Source organism: Cervus canadensis, chromosome 7 (assembly GCF_019320065.1).
Source record: "Cervus canadensis isolate Bull #8, Minnesota chromosome 7, ASM1932006v1, whole genome shotgun sequence".
NCBI lineage: Eukaryota > Metazoa > Chordata > Mammalia > Artiodactyla > Cervidae > Cervus > Cervus canadensis.
Genome location: NC_057392.1, coordinates 49,255,316 through 49,275,449, shown reverse-complemented (window position 1 = coordinate 49,275,449; position 20,134 = coordinate 49,255,316). Strand labels below are relative to the sequence as shown.

Sequence of the window (20,134 nt, the reverse complement as noted above, 5' to 3'; positions counted from 1 at the left end):
GTTCCCCCGACAGCTCCAGTCCTGGTTCTCAAGGCCCAGGCACAGATAATAAACAGATAAGGACAGGTTAACCAGGCCTGTGATTCTAGGACCTAACAGGGCAAGTGTAACTTTAAATCAAGGAATTAACAGACAGCTACCCTGAATAGATCAGTCCTACTTCCCCTCCCATTCTCTATTCCCCCTGTCTTCACCAAGTCCTTCTCTAGTGAGCCTGAAGCATGTTCCCTTTATCCTAAGAATTTCCATCTCTATGCCAGACTTATTCCTAGAAAAGACCAGGAAAACTCAACCTATTCTTTATGGCCCAGGTAAGTTCCTTCTTTTCCAAGAAGCCTACCCTGATACCCACTGAGCTCTTACCCTCTTCTCTGTCCTGCTTGTATCACTAGTTTGCGGCTGATCATGGGAAGTCCTACCCTTTGCCTGAGTGTCTACTTTGTCCTGAGGTAGATAACAGAGCCCCTTACGAGTAGGGCACTAGTCTACCGTTGTCCCCCACCCCCCATATGGTGCTTCTTCTGAACTTGAGGTCAGCCAACTTGTCAAAAACAAACACTTAAAACCTAATCCAGAGTGGTGGTCACTGCCAGTGAATATTTCATCACTCTGACTCAGACAAGTATGGGAAACTGAAATTTGCAGGAGTAGGAGTAAAAAGTTAAAAAAAAATAGGTGAGCACACAAGTACTGATGAAGCTATATGCAAAGTCTTCCTATTGTTCTAATAGGATGGATAAGAGAGAAAGCTCTGTATGGGGGCCAAGAGCAAGGGAATCCTTAGTGATTCCAGCCACAGAGGTATGTGGGGGTCAGGCTCAATTCTCTTCTGTGGGTCTTAATTTCTCCATGTGTGCACTGGGAGTCTGAACCAGGAACTAGATAATATGAGCTCTCATTTCTGAGTTTTTATGACTGGTGATTCTGAGTCACAAGGTTGCATTTGAAGGTATCAAAAGACCCAGGAAACAACAAGCAAAGGCCACATAGGATGTGTCAGCCCAGGCCAGACAATCTATTTGGGCAAGAAAATAGAGCCAGGCATCGATGTGCACTCAAGAAAAATGCTCCTCCAGCTGCTCAAACATGAATCAAACAATCCAGTCCTTAGAAGGTCAGGACAAGGTCCTCAAGGCTCCCTGAGTCACTTGACAGACAACGCCTGCAGCCTGCCAGTTATAAAACACAAATTGTAGCTCTGAACAGAAAGAGTCCACTTTAATTCGTGATTTACTGATAATAACTGAATTGATTCTACTACTTGGTCAGGAGAAACAGCATCGCATTAAAATGACCACCTCACCTTCCAGTCACCCTGCTAGTGAGGGCCCAAGCTGATCTGTTGGTGTCTGGGGCTGTGTCAGGCCCTGCCGGTTTCTCATCTACCTGTGGTTGCAGACTTGGGGGGATACCTCTAAGCAAATCCCTTCCAGATGTTATCAGAGATGCCAAGTAAAAGAGCTCCCTGGCCCCTCGGCCTCCAAGACCCAGTTGCCTAGCAGCGGAAGCAGGGGCCTGGTCCATTCTCTGAGAATGGACGGTGTGCTCCTGGGTGAATTCTATGTTCAAGTGGAGACCCACGTGCTAGATCTTGTTTTGGACCAGCCTTACCAGGAGGGCCCAGGGTGCTTATCAAAAAGGCTCCCTTGACCCCATATGTAGTTTGGGATCTAAGACTTGGCACTTGAACAAGCTCCTAGGGTGATTCTTAGCCACCCTAATGTATCAGAACCACTGATCCAGCTCCTAAAATGTCTCCTTAAGAGTTATCCTTGCTACTCCTGACCAGTTCAGCTGCCGGGAAACAGAAACTCTGATGAGGTGCACTCTTTAAATTGGAATGAAACCTTCAAAAACATTTTAAATCTCTTCCTTCTGAATTCCCAGAATAATGTGTTTTTAAATGTCTTTTTAAGTAATAAAAACATCACTGGAATCCAGGCATTCAGAGAATTGAGCAAAAGATAATCTACTCTCTTATCATAAAAACAAAAAACATCCTGGGAGGTGACAGGCACAGGTGGCTGTCATGAATCATGTGCTCATTTGTCACTTGGAGGCGAGGATGGAAGGGAGACAGGAGCCAGCTGCCCAAGGTCTCCAAGTGACAACAGGGGGGGAATGTTGATCTCTGCTCTCGCAGCCACTCCCAGCACCATTACCATTAGGGAGCTGCCGGGCTTCCTCCTGTTCAGAGACTTTTGTTCCAACCACATTTCTTCCTTGGGTCATGCATCTTCTCTGAGTCCCCACTAGATGGTTCAGACAAAGCAGAAAGAACTCTGAACTGAAAGAGCCTGGAAAGAACCTCAACTTTCAGACTCTCCTCTTATTTTCAGATTTTTTTTTTTTTCCCCTAGAGGAATTTGGCATGGGCCCAGCCATCTAAGAGGGGCTCACAAAAACAGGAACTGAAATCAAGCCACAGGAAGTCCCTTCTGGAATAAAGAGAGAGCACAATTGTCCATACCTGCTCCGAGATTAGGGCTTCCCAATACTTCTGCTGCAGAATAAAAAGAGATAAAGAAAAAAAGTGTTGAATAGAGTTTGCCACCATCCCTGAGCAGAGCAGAGATCAGCGCCAGCCTGTCAGCTCCGTGAGCCAGGAGCCTGGCCCTCCACTGGGCTGGAGGCAAAGGAGCAGCTGACTTCAGCAAGCAAGAAGGCAGCAGCTACTAGCGGCTCCAATTTAGTTAAATGGTCACTAGGATAACTGTGATAATTATGAAGGGCTTGAAAAAGATTATCATCTATACAGATTTTTTAATTACTATTATTAGGACTTATTATTATTAGACATAACAATGAAAATTCCATTTATTAACCACATGGCTGAGATGAGTCAACTCGAAACCATAAAACTAAGAAAGAAAGATGCAAATAAAATCTTCACCTTGAAACTACGGGGTATTTGCTACCACCCAAGATTCATTTTTAATCAGCCTTTACTGTACAGTTGGTTCCACCCCCAAGCCTCAAATATATCTGCTTCAGGTTCTTAAAGGGTAACATTGTTATCTGCTCTCTTTCCTCCGGCACCTCCTGCAGTGCCCGGGACATGTGTGTGTGTGTGTGTGTGTGTGTGTGTAGCTGTGTTATCTGAATTAAGTTTATAAAAACTTTATTGAACCCCTCTATTTGTCTGCTGATAACTGCTAGCCCAGAGATGGGGCTCTGCCATATGTGTGTGTTGGGGGGGGCCCGGGACATGTGGGGTGTGTGTGTGTGTGTGTGTGTGTGTGTAGCTGTGTTATCTGAATTAAGTTTATAAAAACTTTATTGAACCCCTCTATTTGTCTGCTGATAACTGCTAGCCCAGAGATGGGGCTCTGCCATATGTGTGTGTTGGGGTGGGGCCCATATGTATGGGACATGTGGGGTGTGTGTGTGTGTGTGTGTGTGTGTGTAGCTGTGTTATCTGAATTAAGTTGATAAAAACTTTATTGAACCCCTCTATTTGTCTGCTGATAACTGCTAGCCCAGAGATGGGGCTCTGCCATATGTGTGTGTTGGGGGGGGCGGGGAGGCGGGGTGGAGTTCCACTCCGGGCCAGGGCTGGAGGAAGGGGTGGAGCAGGCAGAGAGGTGTCCCAGGCTGTGCTGGCAGAGCTCTGCCCCAGGCTCACACCCAGGGCACCTGGAAGGCCTGGGGCAAAGGGCAGAGACCCCACCTTGACTCTGAGGAGGGCAGAGAAGGGGCACCAAGGCTGGGTTCTTGGTCAGTGCCCCCACACAGGCTCCCTACCCCTCACTGGGCAGGATGTGGTGGCCCCAGCAGGAGAGAGGGCAGCATATGGGGGGTGGGCGAGGCAGAAATGAAGCCTGACAGTCTTCTCCCCAGTTCCTCCCTCTTCCCCTGCCTTCCCTCCCCACACCGCCCCCCCCCCGAAGTCCTTCCCCCTTTTTGCAGGAGGACAGAATGTACTTCAAAAACTTGAGTCACCACTGACTTCAGCTGTACCACACCTTTTTCTTTTGAACAACTTTTAAATTATAAGGTTTTCAATCATACACAAAAGTAAAACAATAACACCCATGGACACATCCTCCTTCATTTGTTCTAGCTCCCCCAAGTTTTCATTTGCTGAAGTATTTTAAAGTAAATAATGTCATCTGTAAATACTTCAGTATGTATCTTATAGATCAGGACTTTAAAAAAAATCCTAAGCACAATTGCCATTATTACACCTAACAAAATTGTTATAATTCCACAGCATTCTTTTTTAATGACATCCTGCTGGAGGGAACATAAACTGAAAAACAAAAGATTAATTGGAGAAGATACAAAATTACTAAAAATGATGGTTCCCCACACACAGCAAAAGATGGAAATGTTGATGACAACATAGGGATTGAAAAAGTTACATAACTTCTGCAAACGTAATGGAAATAAAACAAGAGGTGAAAGAAAGAATGGTAACCTTCATCTTTCTTTAGAAAATACAGATGTTCATGTAAAATATAATTGGTGATGTGTGATTACCACAGTGAGTTTTGTTGTTTGTTTTAAAAAAATTACTAAATTCAGTGTGATATACTGGATTATATTCTGGAACAGAATAAGAATTTTAATGGAGAAGCTGGTGTAATTCAACTAAAGTCTGTACTTTAGTTAACAGTAATGTACTACCAGAATAATGTTAATTTCTCAGTTCTGACACATGCAGCATGGTGGTGCAATGTGTTGATCTTAGGGGGAATGGAGTGAAGGTAAACAAGAACTCTCTGCACTACCTTTGTAACTTTTCTGTAAATCTAAAATTATTCCCAAATAAAAAATGTATTTAAAGACAAGCAAACAAATAAAGAAGCTGGAGTCCTCCAACTAGGGTTGAAATGAAACCTTGAAACCTCCCTTCCAAAATCTTCAGCAACCTAAAATTTCAGAAGAGTGCCCTCTAGTGGAAGTAGTAGCCAGGACTTCTTTTTCAAGTTCCTTTCTAAACCAATGAGAATGTCCCTAAGGAGTACAATTAATCCAAATCTTTGTAACTGAGGTCTTTCTCCACCCCTTACGAAAAAAAGTGAAAATAACTAATATTTTTGTAGTCTTTTCCCTGTTTCAGGAGCAAAATTTGTTCATTTTTGTATAGAAACTTTTCAGGAAACCAAACTGAAGACTGCTCATAATTCTATCCCTGAAAGAGAGCCCTTATGATTTAACTCTCTGAAACACACACACACAAATTAAATTTTGCAAATTGCTTTTCTCTCTTAACACAGAATAAGCATTTCTATATACCCTTAAATTGTCTTTAGGACCACAATTCCATCACTTTCATGAACCACAGCACATAGTATTTCAATTAGGTCATTGCTAAAAGTATACATTTTTGTGTTCTGAAATCTGCCCCCAGGTCATCTGCTAACTTCTTTGTTCCTGAAGACTCTGAGGTGTATCTCAGCCACTGAGGAGAGAGTCACTTTCCAGACTGGCAGCTGAATGAGCCCCCAGAGACCATCTGTCCAACTCCCTCCTTATATTTAAGGAGAAGAGACTTCCCCAAGCCTGGGGTGGTGAAATGTTGCTGGACTCAGGACCTGTTATAAAGGTTTTTTTTTGTTTTTTTCTGATCATAAAGTTTTGAGACTGGCCAGATACACACCAGCTACAGTTCGGTCTTAGACTTCATTAAGTAGATTTCCTTATTTATTTTCCTCACACCTCTCAGGCTTTTAAACCTTCCACTGTACACTTCAATATTTCATCCTTCCTATTTCTTTAGTTAATTAAGCAGTTCTGTAGCACTTAACTTGGGATCAAACATGGCTTCACCTCATACATTCTTTCCACCTCTCTACCAGCTCTCTACCTTATGATTATACAGTGGAAGTGACAAATAGATTCAAGGGATTAGATCTGATAAACAGAATGCCTGAAGAACTATGGTCAGAGGTTCATGACACTGTACAGAGATCAAGACCATCCCCAGAAAAAGAAATGCAAAAAAGCAAAATGGTTGTCTGAGGAGGCCTTACAAATAGCTGAGAAAAGTAGAGAAACTAAAGATAAAGGAGAAAAGGAAAGATATACCCATTTGAATGCAGAGTTCCAAAGAATAGCAAGGAGAGATAAGAAAGCCTTCCTCAGTGATCAATGCAAAGAAATACAGGAAACAATAGAATAGGAAAAACTAGAGATCTCTTCAAGAAAATTAGCAATACCAAGGGAACATTTCATGCAAAGATGGGCACAAAAAAGGACAGATGGACCTAACAGAAGCAGAAGATATTAAGAAGAGGTGGCAAGAATACACAGAACTATACAAAAAAAAACCTTCGTGACTCACATAACCACAATGGTGTGACCATTCACCTAGAGCCAGACATCCTGGAATGCAACACCAAGTGGGCCTTAGGAAGCATCACTATGAACAAAGCTGGTGGAGGTGATGGAATTCCAGTTGAGCTATCTCAAATCCTAAAAGATGATGCTGTGAAAGTGCTGCACTCAGCATGCCAGCAAATTTGGAAAACTCAGCAGTGGCCACAGGACTGGAAAAGATCTGTTTTCATTCCAATCCCAAAGAAAGGCAACACCAAAGAATACTCAAACTACCACACAATTGCATTCATCTCACAAGCTGGCAAAGTAATGCTCAGAATTCTCCAAGCCGGGCTTCAACAGTACATGAACTGTGAACTTCCAGATGTTCAAGCTGGATTTAGAAAAGGCAGAGGAACCAGAGATCAAATTGACAACATCTGTTGGATCATCGAAAAAGCAAGAGAGTTCCAGAGAAACATCTACTTCTGTTTTCTTGACTATGCCAAAGACTTTGACTGTATGGATCACAACAATCTGTGAAAAATTCTTCAAGAGATGGGAATACCAGACCACCTGACCTGCCTCCTGAGAAATCTGTATGCAGGTCAGGAAGCAACATTTAGAACTGGTCATGGAACAACAGATGGGTTCCAAATTGGGGAAGAAGTACGTCAAGACTGTGTATTGTCACCCTGCTTATTTAGCTTATATTCAAAGTACATCATGAGAAATGCCAGGGTGGATGAAACACAAGCTGGAATTAAGATTGCCGAGAGAAATATCAATAACTTCAGATATGCAGATGACGCCACCCTTATGGCAGAAAGAAAATAAGAACTAAAGAATCTCTTGATGAAAGTGAAAGAGGAGAGTGAAAAAGTTGGCTTAAAACTCAACATTAAGAAAACTAAGATCATGGCATCTGGTCCCATCACTTCATGGCAAATAGATGGGGAAACAATGGAAACAGTGACAGACTTTCTTTTCTTGGGCTCCAAAATCACTGCAGATGATGAATGCAACCATGAAATTAAATGACATTTGCTCCTTGGAAGAAAAGTTATGACCAACCTAGACAGCATATTAAAAAGCAGAGACATTACTTTGCCAACAAAGATCCATCTAGTCAAAGCTATGGTTTTTCCAGTGGTCATGTATGGATGTGAGAGTTGGACTGTAAAGAAAGCTGAGCACCGAAAAATTGATGCTTTTGAACTGTGGTGTTGGAAAAGACTCTTGAAAGTCTCTTGGACAGCAAGGAGATCCAACCAGTCCATCCTAAAGGAAATCAGTCTTGAATATTCATTGGAAGGACTGATGCTGAAGCTGAAACTCCAATACTTTGGCCATCTGATGCAAAGAACTGACTCACTGGAAAAGACCCTGATGCCAGGAAAGATTGAAGGTGGGAGGAGAAGGGGACAGCAGAGGATGGGATGGTTGGACAGTATCACTGACTTGATGGTCATGAGTTTGAGCAAGCTCCGGGAGTTGGTGATGGACAGGGAAGCCTGGCGCTGCAGTCCATGGAGTTGGAAAGAGTCGGACACGACTGAGCGACTGAACTGACCAGCTCAAACTTCCTACTCAGCTCTTCCTTCCTGGTCTGTAGCGAGTAAAATGGGATGTGAGATAGCAAAATGGGTCACAAGCCATGGAATGCTATGTGCAAGGTCCCTGGTGACCTGGATCAGTGAGAGAGAAGTTCTGACCCATGGTGGGCCGGTTTCCTTGATAAAGATGACAGTTTCACTGCAGGGACATGCCAAGGTTGGCATGAAGGGTCGAGATGGGGAAGCCATGTGTATCACAATGGTGGGCAGCAGGGGTTGGGAAGAAGGCCCTTTTCGCTCCGGTCACAGGGATTCCTAGAGTTTGGTTCAGCCAAACTCTAGGACCAGCAGGCAACCTTGGTCCTGGCAACCTTGGTTCCTATTCCTGATTCTTAAAAATCTTTTTTACCCTTTAAAATATGAGATATAGCTGACATATGACACTGTATATTTGTGGGGTTTTTTGGAAGAAATTTTACCATTCATGTGCTACTCAGAACCAAAGAACTGATTCAGTGTGACTAACCTCCGCCTGCCTCCCCCAGCTGTACACCTTCACACGTAGAGTCACTTGCTAAGTGGGACCTGAAAAGATGACCCAGTCCACAGCTGAGCGTCTGTGGGAACAGTGCTTTGTCAGAGCCTCACCGGCTCCCCGAGCTCATCATCTTCACTTACAGAGCAAGTGAGAAAAAGGAACGGCACTGCCTGGCTCAGGGGCTCCAGGGCCAGCGTGGGGGTCCAGCCCACCTGCAGCCTTCTGTCCACCGCACTGCATCTAGATCCGTCGACAGGTTTGCAGAGCCCCAGCAGCACCCCCGTTTGATCCTCACAATCTCTGTAATGTAGGCAGGGCAGGCCTCCTGATTCCTGTTTACAAAGGGAGAAACTCAAACCCAAGGAGTCCAGTGCAGAAGCATGGCCACCAGGCAGGTGAGAGCCTAACCAGCCCCACCCCTGCTCAGCGCCCTCTCTTCTGCTCAGCCCTGCTGCCCTCCGGGCCCAGTGGAGAGTCTTTCCTCACCCCCGGGGGAACTGGCTGACTCTCCACACATTTCCAAACATACCATCTCTCCTGGCTATAGGGCACATAGGAGCACAGATCTGGGCAGGGCAGATACCACACCCTGAACTTGATTTCTAGCCTTTGGGGCCTATTGGCATGTTCTGGCCTCTTTCTTCATACTTACATGTATTTTCTTTTAAAACTGGGACTTTTAGAGTCAGTGTGTATGGGCGTGTTAGTCACTCAGTCGTATTTCACTCTTTGCTCCTCTGTCCATGGGATTCTCCAGGCAAGAATACTGGAGTGGGTTGTCATGCCCTCCTCCAGGGGATCTTCCCAACCCAGGGATCGAACCAAGGTCTCCCACATAGCAGCCAGATTCTTTAATGTCTGAGCCACCAGGGATGATGTGTATGTTCTTTTTATTAACTAATTGTTTTTTCCTTAAAAAAATGATGTGGCTTTAAGAACAACAAACGTCAGAGGCCTCTGTCCTGACCTGCGGGTGCTGGAAGCTGGGTCTGGAACAAGCAGTGCTTGTTGTCAAGGTTGTCAAGAGCCTCAGGCACAGAATTAGCAGGACACGGCGGCTGGGACTGGAGCCTCTTCAGCCAGCCATCTGATATCTGGTGTTTGGCTCTGTACACACACACACACACACACACACACACACACACAGTGCCGGCTCCAGCCAGTCCTTCTCGACACGCAGACTTTCCTTCATTGACAGAAACGGGCCCCCTGCAGAATTCCTACAAAGCTTCTTAGGCACAGAATTAGCAGGACACGGCGGCTGGGACTGGAGCCTCTTCAGCCAGCCATCTGATATCTGGTGTTTGGCTCTGTACACACACACACACACACACACACACACACACACAGTGCCGGCTCCAGCCAGTCCTTCTCGACACGCAGACTTTCCTTCATTGACAGAAACGGGCCCCCTGCAGAATTCCTACAAAGCTTCTTACAGCAGGTCGACAGCATCGCTCGGAAGCACAGAAGGAAAAAAAATGACTAAGTGCTCCTTCCTCACCAAGAGGCACTCAGTCTTTTCTTGCATCCCAGAGGCTAGCAGGGGAAAGCCTGTAAAGGCACGGGAGTAGCCTCAACGCGAGGGTGAGCCTGCACTCATGAAGCAGGGGCTGGCCACTGTCCTGGCGAGTGAGGAGGCTGGCTGGAAAGTCCTGCTCCCTGTGGGCCCGGCCCCCCACCCCGAGACTGCGGCTGCTGACCCCTCCTCCACAGGTGCCCAGGATGCCCTCGGACGGCTGTGCTAGGAGGGGGCTGCCTCGTGTGTAATGGCTGAGGGAGTGAGTGGGCACAGTCCCCGTGGAGCGTGTCCTCTCTGGTGGAGACATGCAGAAATCCGTGCAGCCCACACAAATGACCTCTCTACTGAGTCACGGGTCACACTCAGGTTCTGTCGCCGTTCATCTGGTGCCCTGACCAGCCCAGCTGGTGCACACTTCGAGGATCAGTGAAAATAACCCAATTCTCCCTCCAGGCAAGTTTCCACATCTTATCTGTCTGGTCCGTCCCTTCTCTTGTGTGTTCTGCATCACTGGAATTCCTTGTAAATCCCAATGTTTTATCCTGTCTGTTAGACAGGGCCTTGCCTGAGAACAAAGGCAGAGCACAAGAGAGTCCTATGGAGAGTTTTTAATCTGTAAAATGGGAACAACCGATAATAGACTCGGTCCTGCCTACCGCCCTGGGGAGTTCCTGCTGAGGCAGTGGGGTGTAGTGGGTATGGGTAACAACAGGGTTTCTGAGCCAGGACTTCTGAGCCAGGTTCAGATCCCCAGGTCTGCCAATTATAACTATGACGATGGTGATGATGTTTTCTTGGGCATGTTACTTAAACTCACTTAATCCCAGTTTTCTCTTCTGGGAAACAAATATGTAAAGGTCCTTGCCTCGGGCTATTAGAAGGATTATACCAAACAGTGTTTGTAAAGTATAGAACATATCATGTGTGGCTCATGACACAACCTCAGTCACTGTGAGCAATGGTCTTAAAATGCTTAGTGAGCTGAGTGATGTGGATACAGTGTATGCTGTATTGAGGGGCCATTCTTCTCTCCACCTCCCCCAGCATGGCAGGAAGTAGGTCTTCAAATCCCTCAGTATGTGCCCCAAAGCCACAAAGCCACCCTCTGAGAGTTAAGTCACAAAACTATAAAGGTCAAAGACCACACAGGAGGTAAACACATCACCTTAGCGACACAGAGTGGCTCCAGGGCCTCACAGTGGGAGTGCACAAACGTTCCCTTCTGTACCCGACGGTCAGGCAGAAGCCCAGCTGGTTGGCAACAGACACAGACAATGAGAGGAGGTCAAGGGCACGGATGCCTACTGTGGCCAGAGAGTGGGGACAGATGCCCCGGGTGCTACAGCCCAGTGTTACAAAACATTTGAACTGTGCAACGCTGGGAGCAAGAGAGGCTGCAAACCAGAGGAAGTGGCGACCTGGGGCCCAGCATCTGACCACAGGCCTCAGTTCCTTTGGTGTGTGGTCTGGAGGAGCAAGGTCATGATCAGGCTGTGGACAATTTACCAAGGGCCTCCCAGCTGGTGAGGTGGGTCAGGCCGGCTCCCCTGTCCTCACAAGGTTTTCTTTCAAATCCCGCCCCCCTCAGAATATGTTTGCTGAATGAGTGCGTGACGGAACAGGTGGGTGAATGCGGCATCCCACTCATCAAGTAAAATATGCTCTTGCTCCCCTTCAACCATCAAGGATCCAGAATCTTTAAGAAATACTGCTCTGGGGAAAAAAAAAAAAAGAAATACTGCTCTGAAAAGCCAGGGAGACCACCCTGTCCCACCACCCTAAGCTGCTGCTGGTTGATTGACAGGCTTGCAGCTTAATTTTCATCATTACACCTTCCAAATTTGGAAAACTCAGCAGTGGCCACGGGACTGGAAAAGATCTGTTTTCATTCCAATCCCAAAGAAAGGTAATGTCAAAGAATGCTCAAACTACCACACAATTGCACTCATCTCACACACTAGCAAAGTAATGCTCAGAATTCTCCAAGCCAGGCTTCAACAGTACATGAACTGTGAACTTCCAGATGTTCAAGCTGGATTTAGAAAAGGCAGAGGAACCAGAGATCAAATTGACAACATCTGTTGGATCATCAAAAAAGCAAGAGAGTTCCAGAAAAACATCTACTTCTGTTTTCTTGACTATGCCAAAGCCTTTGACTGTGTGGATCACAACAAACTGGAAAATTCTTCAAGAGATGGGAATACCAGACCACCTGACCTGTCTCCTGAGAAATCTGTATGCAGGTCAGGAAGCAACAGTTAGAACTGGACATGGAACAACAGACTGGTTCCAAATTGGGAAAGAGGTACGTCAAGACTGTGTATTGTCACGCTGCTTATTTAACTTATATGTAGAGTACATCATGGGAAATGCTGGATGTACTGGATGAAGCACAAGCTGGAATCAAGATTTCTGGGAGAAATATCAATAACCTCAGATATGCAGATGACACCACCCCTATGGCAGAAAGAGAATAAGAACTAAAGAATCTCTTGATGAAAGTGAAAGAGGAGAGTGAAAAAGTTGGCTTAAAAGTCAACATTCAGAAAACTAAGATTATGGCACCTGGTCCCATCACTTCATGGCAAATAGATGGGGAAACAGTGGAAACCATGAGAGACTTTCTTTTCTTGGGCTCCAAAATCACTGCAGATGGTGACTGCAGCCATGAAATTAAAAGACACTTGCTCCTTGGAAGAAAAGTTATGACCAACCTAGACAGCATATTAAAAAGCAGAAACATTACTTTGTCAGCAAAGGTCTGTCTAGTCAAGGCTATGGTTTTTCCAGTGGTCATGTATGGATGTGAGAGTTGGGCTGTAAAGAAAGCTGAGCACCGAAGAACTGATGCTTTTGAACTGTGGTGTTGGAGAAGACTCTTGAGAGTCCCTTGCACTGCAAGCAGTTCTAACCAGTCCATCCTAAAGGAAATCAGTCCTGGGTATTCATTGGAAGGACTGATGTTGAAGCTGAAACTCCAATACTATGGCCACCTGATGTGAAGAACTGACTCACTGGAAAAGACCCTGATGCCAGGAAAGATTGAAGGTGGGAGGAGAAGGGGACGACTGAGGATGAGATGGTTGGATGGCATCACCGACTCGATGGACATGAGTTTGAGTAAATTCCAGGAGTTGGTGAAGGAGAGGGAAGCCTGGAGTGCTGCAGTCCATGGGGTCACAAAGAGTCGGACACGACTGAGTGCCTGAACTGAACATCTTCCAAAATTTCTACAATAAACACATCTTACTTTTAAGAAGAGAACATACACATCACCAGAAGACCCGAACAGTCACATATCTGACAAGCTACACTGTCCCCTGCTCACATATTCAACAGTCTGTACCGGGAGATTTATAATCCCAGTTGACCTGCAGTGTCTACGTCTAGTGAGCTTCTCAGTTATTCAGGACTCAGGGCTTTGCCATGTGTCGTGTACGTGTGTTTCAGGTAATGAAACAGGAGGACTGTGCTGGGGGGAGGCAGGGGTTCTGGGCGGCGGGCAGCTGAGCTTCTAAAAATATATTCCTTATTTAACAAGGGCAAACGTACTCATTTCCACTTGCCTCACTTGTGAGTGTGATCCCATCCCCTTGGAATTTACATAGTTAAGCAAATAAATGTCTAAAAAGAGAGAGAATAGAGGAGAGGAAGGAAAAGGGCTGCAAAACACAGAAATGGCCCAAAACAGTCATAGAGACAAATTTCCAAATTTTTCAAGGTCACGGTCCAATCCTGACCTCAGTTAGGGTTTCCAGAGTGAGAGTGAGTGTAGCTTCCCACCCTCCCCCTCCCGCCTCCCCCCCCCCATCTCACCAACCCCACTGTCCCTTGCCCTCACTGAACACACTCTGCGCTCAGGCTCCCTCTCTCCCTGGAGCCTTGGACTCAGCTTGGACTGCTGGCTCCCGGCCGCCAAGCCATACACCTTGGGTGTCTGCCCATTCTGAGACCAAACCCAAGAAACAAACAGCATCAAATGCAGGACTTCGGCATACACAGACCCTGAATGGTCCCTGGTCTGAAATAGAATCTCTCCCTCAAAACCCAGCTCTCAGGGACCAGCTGTCTTTGTTCCAAGACTGAGAGATAAAGATGAGGGCAGCCCAGGCCTCCAGACCTAAAAGCTTGTGCACAACAGCCTGGCAGGGGAGGCAGGCCCCTGCAGCCCTCCAGGCCACACAACAGAAGGGGTGTAAGAGATGTATGGGCTGTGGGCACCCAAGAGAGGGAGGCTTTAATCCCTGGGGTGTGTGTGGGGTGGGGGAGTAGGTGGTATCTGGATATGATTCTGACATGTGGAAACTGGGCCAGAGAAAACCCAGGAAGAAAGGCCCAGAACCCTGGGGACGAGGGAGCAGTCCCTGGCCAAGCAGGGCATGTAGGTGAGGGCGAGGAAGGGGCACAAGGCCAGGGCAGGTGTGCATGTGGCCTGCACACCACGGGATCTGGACTCTACCCCTGAAAATCACATGCTCTAAGTCTTTCCGATTTCAAGGTTCACTATGAGTCCAACAAGTATGGGGGACTGACTCGGGACCTGTGGCTCATTACTTTGCCAAATAAAGCCACTAGGACCAAAACCAAAACCTCAGCACCAACTAACCACTTCCTATTATCATCAAGTCATAAAAAGGTATTTAAACATCAAAAGAGTGGGAGAACCCAACCAACCCAGAATGAAGGTGTCCCCCGCTGACACCACCTGTCCATGATGCTGTCCTTGTTCTCACTGGCCGCAGACAAAGGGAAACTTCCTTCTGACCAGGGCTGGGAGCCACAGCTTGTGGGGCTGAGAGGGACAGGACCACAGACCTAAGAGTTATACCCATTTCTGTATCACAGAATGTGATGTGTCTTGTTCGCAGATCCAAAAATTCACAATGAGACAAAGCTTATGAAAGTGCCAGGTAGGATGCCCACCAAGGGCCTCTGTGTATCACCCCGGTGGCATCACAGGGATCAGCTGGTGCTCCTTGGAGGGGAAGAAAGGCTTCCCTGGTCAAATGGGTTTGGAAACCACGGAGACTCTTTAAAAAGTTTGTCTTTCAGCATTTATTTCTCTAAGACGTGACTGTTTCCAGTGACTCAGTGGGCAGTGCTTCCCTGACTCATCTGACCACAGAAAGCCCTGCCCAGCGTGGATTGTGTAGGAAAGTCCTTGGAAGGTGCTTATGCACTATTCAGCAGGCACGAGGTCAGCGTGGAGGAGTAGAGAGATGCAGGTACCATGGAGGCACGGGCAAGCCCGGGTGAAGGAGGACGCGTGCACCCACCAGCAGACCCAGCACGTACCTCGAGGTCGGAGTTGATGGAAGAGACCTGGGAGGAGCTGCTGGAGGACACACGGGCCTGGATGACCTGAACTGGAGGGTAGGAGGGGGGCTCCTGCAGGGACGCGGCTCCCGTGTTTGTCTGTCCGTTGCCAGGCAGCCTGCTGGCACTGCAGCTCACCTGCAAGGTGTGTGGGGAAGGGCAGGCAGAGACTTGGTTTACATCTTTGTTTTTTGCACTGTCAGGGCATTCATGTCCTTCAGCGTTCAAAAGATAGGAAAGGATGTAGCATGCAGCGGTCTCCACCCTCCTCCCGAAGCCACCGAGCTCCCTGCAGAGGCAGCCAGCACTCGTTTGTGTCCTTCCAAACTTTCTGTGCACACACGAGCAAATGCATGGACATATTCCCCCCATTCCACTAACAGTAGTGCACTCCATAGTCCTTATGTATCTTCCTTTCTTTTCCACTTAACAACATGCCTGAGAAACAGTACTACCGCAGTCTGTTTTTGTAGCATTGTATCCTGGTTCACAATCTGCTTAACCAGCCCCCTGCTGATGGACGTTTTAGGGTATTCCCAAACTCTTGCTTTTATAGTCATTACTGAGTGTGGCAAATTATATTTTACATTCAAAATTTCAGGATGTACAGGATAAATTCTTAGAAGTGGAATTGCTTAGTCAGAGGGTATGCACACTTGTCATTTGGATAGCTCTAGGCAAAAGTAGGGCTTCCCTTGTGGCTCAATGGTAAAGAATCCACCTGCAGTGTGTGAGACCTGGGTTCGATCCATGGGTTGGGAAGATCCCCTGGAGAAGGGAAAGGCTACCACTCCAGTATTCTGGCATGGAGAATTCCATGGATTGTATAGTCGATGGGGTTGCAAAGAGTCAGAAATGACTGAGCGACTTTCACTCTTACTTTCACTTGGCGAAAGTGCACTCCATCGAGGCTTAACCAACACACCTGCCGGCAGACTATGAGAGTGCCTTGGGAAGGGTTAAGCGGGGAAGGAACTTGTGAGATTATCTATCTAACTATCATCTATCTGCACCTATCTATCTAGACTTCCCAGGTGGCCCCACCAATGCAGGAGACATGAGACGCAGGCTCGATCCCTGGTTGGGGAAGATGCCCTGGAGGAGGAAACAGCAACCTACTCCAGTATTCTTGCCTGAAGAATCCCATGAACAGAGAAGCCGGGCAAGCTATAGTCCATAGATTCTCAGAGTTGAACACGATTGAAACAACTTAGCAAGCACCCATATCTATCTATCTATCATCTATCCCTCTGTTCAACTCAGAAGAGAGCTTCCTCCCACAGGGCACACAGGTTTCCACAGGAATCCTTGAGGCTATGGGCTGGGGTTTCAGTTCAGTTCAGTCACTCAGTTGTGTCTGACTCTGCGACCCCGTGGACTGTAGCGCCAGGCTTCCCTGTCCATCACCAACTCCTGGAGTTTACTCAAACTCATGACTATTGAGTCAGTGATGCCATCCAACCATCTCATCCTCTGTCGTCCCCTTCTCCTCCCGCCTTCAATCCTTCCTGGCATCAGGGTCTCTTCAAATGAGTCAGTTTTCCACATCAGGTGGCCAAAGTATTGGAGTTTCAGCTTCAGCATCAGTCCTTCCAATGAACACCCAAGACTGATTTCCTTTAGGATGGACTGGTTAGATCTCCTTGCAGTGCAAGGGTCTCTCGAGAGTCTTTTCCAACACCACAGTTCAAAAGCATCAATTCTTTGGTGCTCAGCTTTCTTTATTGTCCAACTGTCACATCTATACATGACTACTGGAAAAACCATAGCTTTGACTAGATGGACCTTTGTTGGCAAAGTAATGTCTCTGCTTTTTAACATGCTGTCTAGGTTGGTCATAACTTTTCTTCCAAGGAGCAAGTGTCTTTTAATTTCATGGCTGCAGTCACCATCTGCAGTGATTTTGGAGCCCAAAAAAATAAAGTCTCTCATGGTTTCCACTGTTTCCCCATCTATTTGCCATGAAGTGATGGGACCAGATGCCATAATCTTAGTTTTCTGAATGTTGACTTTTAAGCCAACTTTTTCACTCTCCTCTTTCACTTTCATCAAGAGGCTCTTTAGTTCTTCTTTGCTTTCTGCCATAGGGGTGGTGTCATCTGCATATCTGAGATTATTGATACTTCTCTCAGAAATCTTGATTCCAGCTTGTGCTTCATCCAGCCCAGTATTTCTCATGATGTACTCTGCATATAAGTTAAATAAGCAGGGTGACAATATACAGCCCTGACATACTCCTTTTCCAATTTAGAACCAGTCTGTTGTTCCATGTCCAGTTCTAACTGTTGCTTCCTGACCTGCATACAGATTTCTCAGGAGGCAGGTCAGGTGGTTTGGTATTCCCATCTCTTGAAGAATTTTCCACAGATTGTTGTGATCCATACAGTCAAAGTCTTTGGCATAGTCAAGAAAACAGAAGTAGATGTTTTTCTGGAACTCTCTTGCTTTTTTGATGATCCAACAGATGTTGTCAATTTGATCTCTGGTTCCTCTGCCTTTTCTAAATCCAGCTTGAACATCTGGAAGTTCACAGTTCATGTACTGTTGAAGCCTGGCTTGGAGAATTCTGAGCATTACTTTGCTAGTGTGTGAGATGAGTGCAATTGTGTGGTAGTTTGAGTATTCTTTGGTGTTGCCTTTCTTTGGGATTGGAATGAAAACTGACCTTTTCCAGTCCTGTGGCCACTGCTGAGTCTTCCAAATTTGCTGGCATACTGAGTGCAGCACTTTCACAGCATCATTTTTTAGGATTTGAAATAGCTCAACTGGAATCCCATCACCTCCACCAGCTTTGTATTGATGCCTCCTAAGACCCACTTGACTTCACATTCCAGATATCTGGCTCTAGGTGAGTGGTCACACCATCGTGATTATCTGGGTCGTGAAGATCTTTTTTGTGTAGTTCTGTATATTCCTGCCACCTCATCTTAATATCTTCTGCTTCTGTTAGGTGCATACCATTTCTGTCCTTTACTGAGCCCATCTTTGCATGAAATGTTCCCTTGGTATCTCTAATTTTCTTCAAGAGATCTCTAGTCTTTTCCATTCTATTGTTTTCCTCTATTTCTTTGCATTGATCACCGAGGAAGGCTTTCTTATCTCTCCTTGTTATTGTTTGGAACTCTGCATTCAAATCGGTGTGTCCTTTTCTCCTTTGCGTTTAGCTTCTCTTCGCAGCTATTTGTAAGGCTTCCTCATACAACCATTTTGCTTTTGCATTTCTGTTTCTTGGGGATGGTCTTGATCACTGTCTCCTGTACAATGTCACGAACCTCCATCCATAGTTCTTCAGGCACTGTCTATCAAATCTAATCCCTTGAATCTATTTGTCATTTCCATTGTATAATCATAAGGGATTTGATTTAGGTCACACATGAATGGTCTAGGGGTTTTCCCTACTGTCTTCAGTTTAAGTTTGAATTTGGCAAGAAGGAGTTCATGATCTGAGCCACAGTCAGTTTCCGGTCTTGTTTTTGCTGACTGTATAGAGCGTCTCCATCTTCAGTTGCAAAGAATATATCAATCTGATTTCTGTATTGACCACCTGGTGATGTCCATGTGTAGAGTCTTCTCTTGTGTTGTTGGGAAAGGGTGTTTGCTATGACCTGTGTGTTCTCAGCAAAACCCTATTAGCCTTTGCCCTGCTTCATTCTATAGTCCAAGGCCAAATTTGTCTGTTACTCCAGGTATTTTTTTATTTCCTACTTTTGCATTCCAGTACCCTATGATGAAAAGGACATCATTTTTGGGTGTTAGTTCTAAAAGGTCTTGTAGGTCTTCATAGAACCGCTCAACTTCAGCTTCTTCAGCATTACTGGTTGGGGCATAGACTTGGATTACTGTGATACTGAATGGTTTGCTTTGGAAACGAAGAGAGATCATTCTGTCGTTTTTGAGATTGCAGCCAAGTATTGCACATTGGACTCTTTTGTTGACTATGATGGCTACTCCATTTCTTCTAAGGGATTCTTGCCCAAAGTAGTAGATATAATGGTCATCTGAGTTAAATTCACCCATTCCAGTCGATTTTAGTTTGCTGATTCCTAAAATGTTGATGCCATCTCCTGTTTGACCACTTTCAATTTGCCCTGACTCATGGACCTAACATTCCAGGTTCCTATGCAATATTGCTCTTTACAGCATCGGACTTTACTTCCATCACCAGTCACATCCACAACTGGATGTTGTTGTTGCTTTGGGCTCAATCTCTTAATTCTTTCTGGAGTTATTTCTCCGCTGATTTCCAGTAGCATATTGGGCACCTACCGACTTGGGGAGTCCATCTTTCAGTGTCCTATCTTTTTGCCTTTTCATACTGTTCATGGGGTTCTCAAGGCAAGAATACTGAAGTGGTTTGCCATTGCCTTCTCCAGTGGACCATATTTTGTCGGAACTCTCCAACATGACCCGTCTGTCTTGGGTGGCCCTATACGCATGGCTCATAGTGTCATTGAGTTAGACAAGGTTGTGGTCCTTGTGATTAGATTGATTAGTTTTCTGTGATTGTGTTTTTCAGTCTGTCTTGCCCTCTGATGTGAGAAGATAGAGGCTTATGGAGTTCGGTGGGAGAGACTGACTGAGGGAGGAAGACGGTCTTGTTCTGATGGGCAGCGGGCATGCTTAGAAATCTTTAATCCAGTTTTCTGTTGATTGGACAGGGCTGTGTGTTCCCTCCCTGTTATTTCAGTTTAGTTCAGTCAGTCGCTCAGTCTCAGTCATGTCCGACTCTTGTGTGACCCCATGAAATCGCAGCACGCCAGCCTCCCTGTTCCATCACCAGCTCCAGAGTTTACTCAAGCTCATGTCCATTGAGTAAAGTGATGCCATTCAGACATCTCATCCTTCTGTTGTCCCCTTCTCCCCCACCTTCAAATACTTTCCAACAACAGGGTCTTATCCAATGAGTCAGTTCTTCACATCAGGTGGTCAAAGTATTGA

The 20,134-nt window shown here is 46.0% G+C and overlaps 1 protein-coding gene and 1 long non-coding RNA gene across 10 annotated transcripts in view; one reads left to right on the top strand and one right to left on the bottom strand.

The window, feature by feature from the left end:
* Nucleotides 1-20,134, bottom strand: part of TMEM44 (transmembrane protein 44) — a 48,711-nt gene that overhangs the window by 5,836 nt on the left and 22,741 nt on the right. For 5 of the 9 annotated variants that reach the window (XM_043473318.1, XM_043473322.1, XM_043473323.1 and 2 more), the window contains 2 exons: nt 15,176-15,334; nt 2,471-2,503 (listed from right to left, as the gene is read on the bottom strand). In XM_043473318.1, coding sequence (XP_043329253.1) covers nt 2,471-2,503; nt 15,176-15,334 — 192 coding nt within the window. The remainder of the gene's footprint in view (nt 1-2,470; nt 2,504-15,175; nt 15,335-20,134) is intronic. The other 4 variants (XM_043473324.1, XM_043473325.1, XM_043473321.1 and 1 more) reach the window with 2 other exon arrangements.
* On the top strand, nt 302-15,484 carry LOC122444702. The gene is made up of 3 exons (XR_006270340.1): nt 302-430; nt 6,935-6,937; nt 15,474-15,484. It is a non-coding gene; the product is annotated as an uncharacterized LOC122444702 (long non-coding RNA).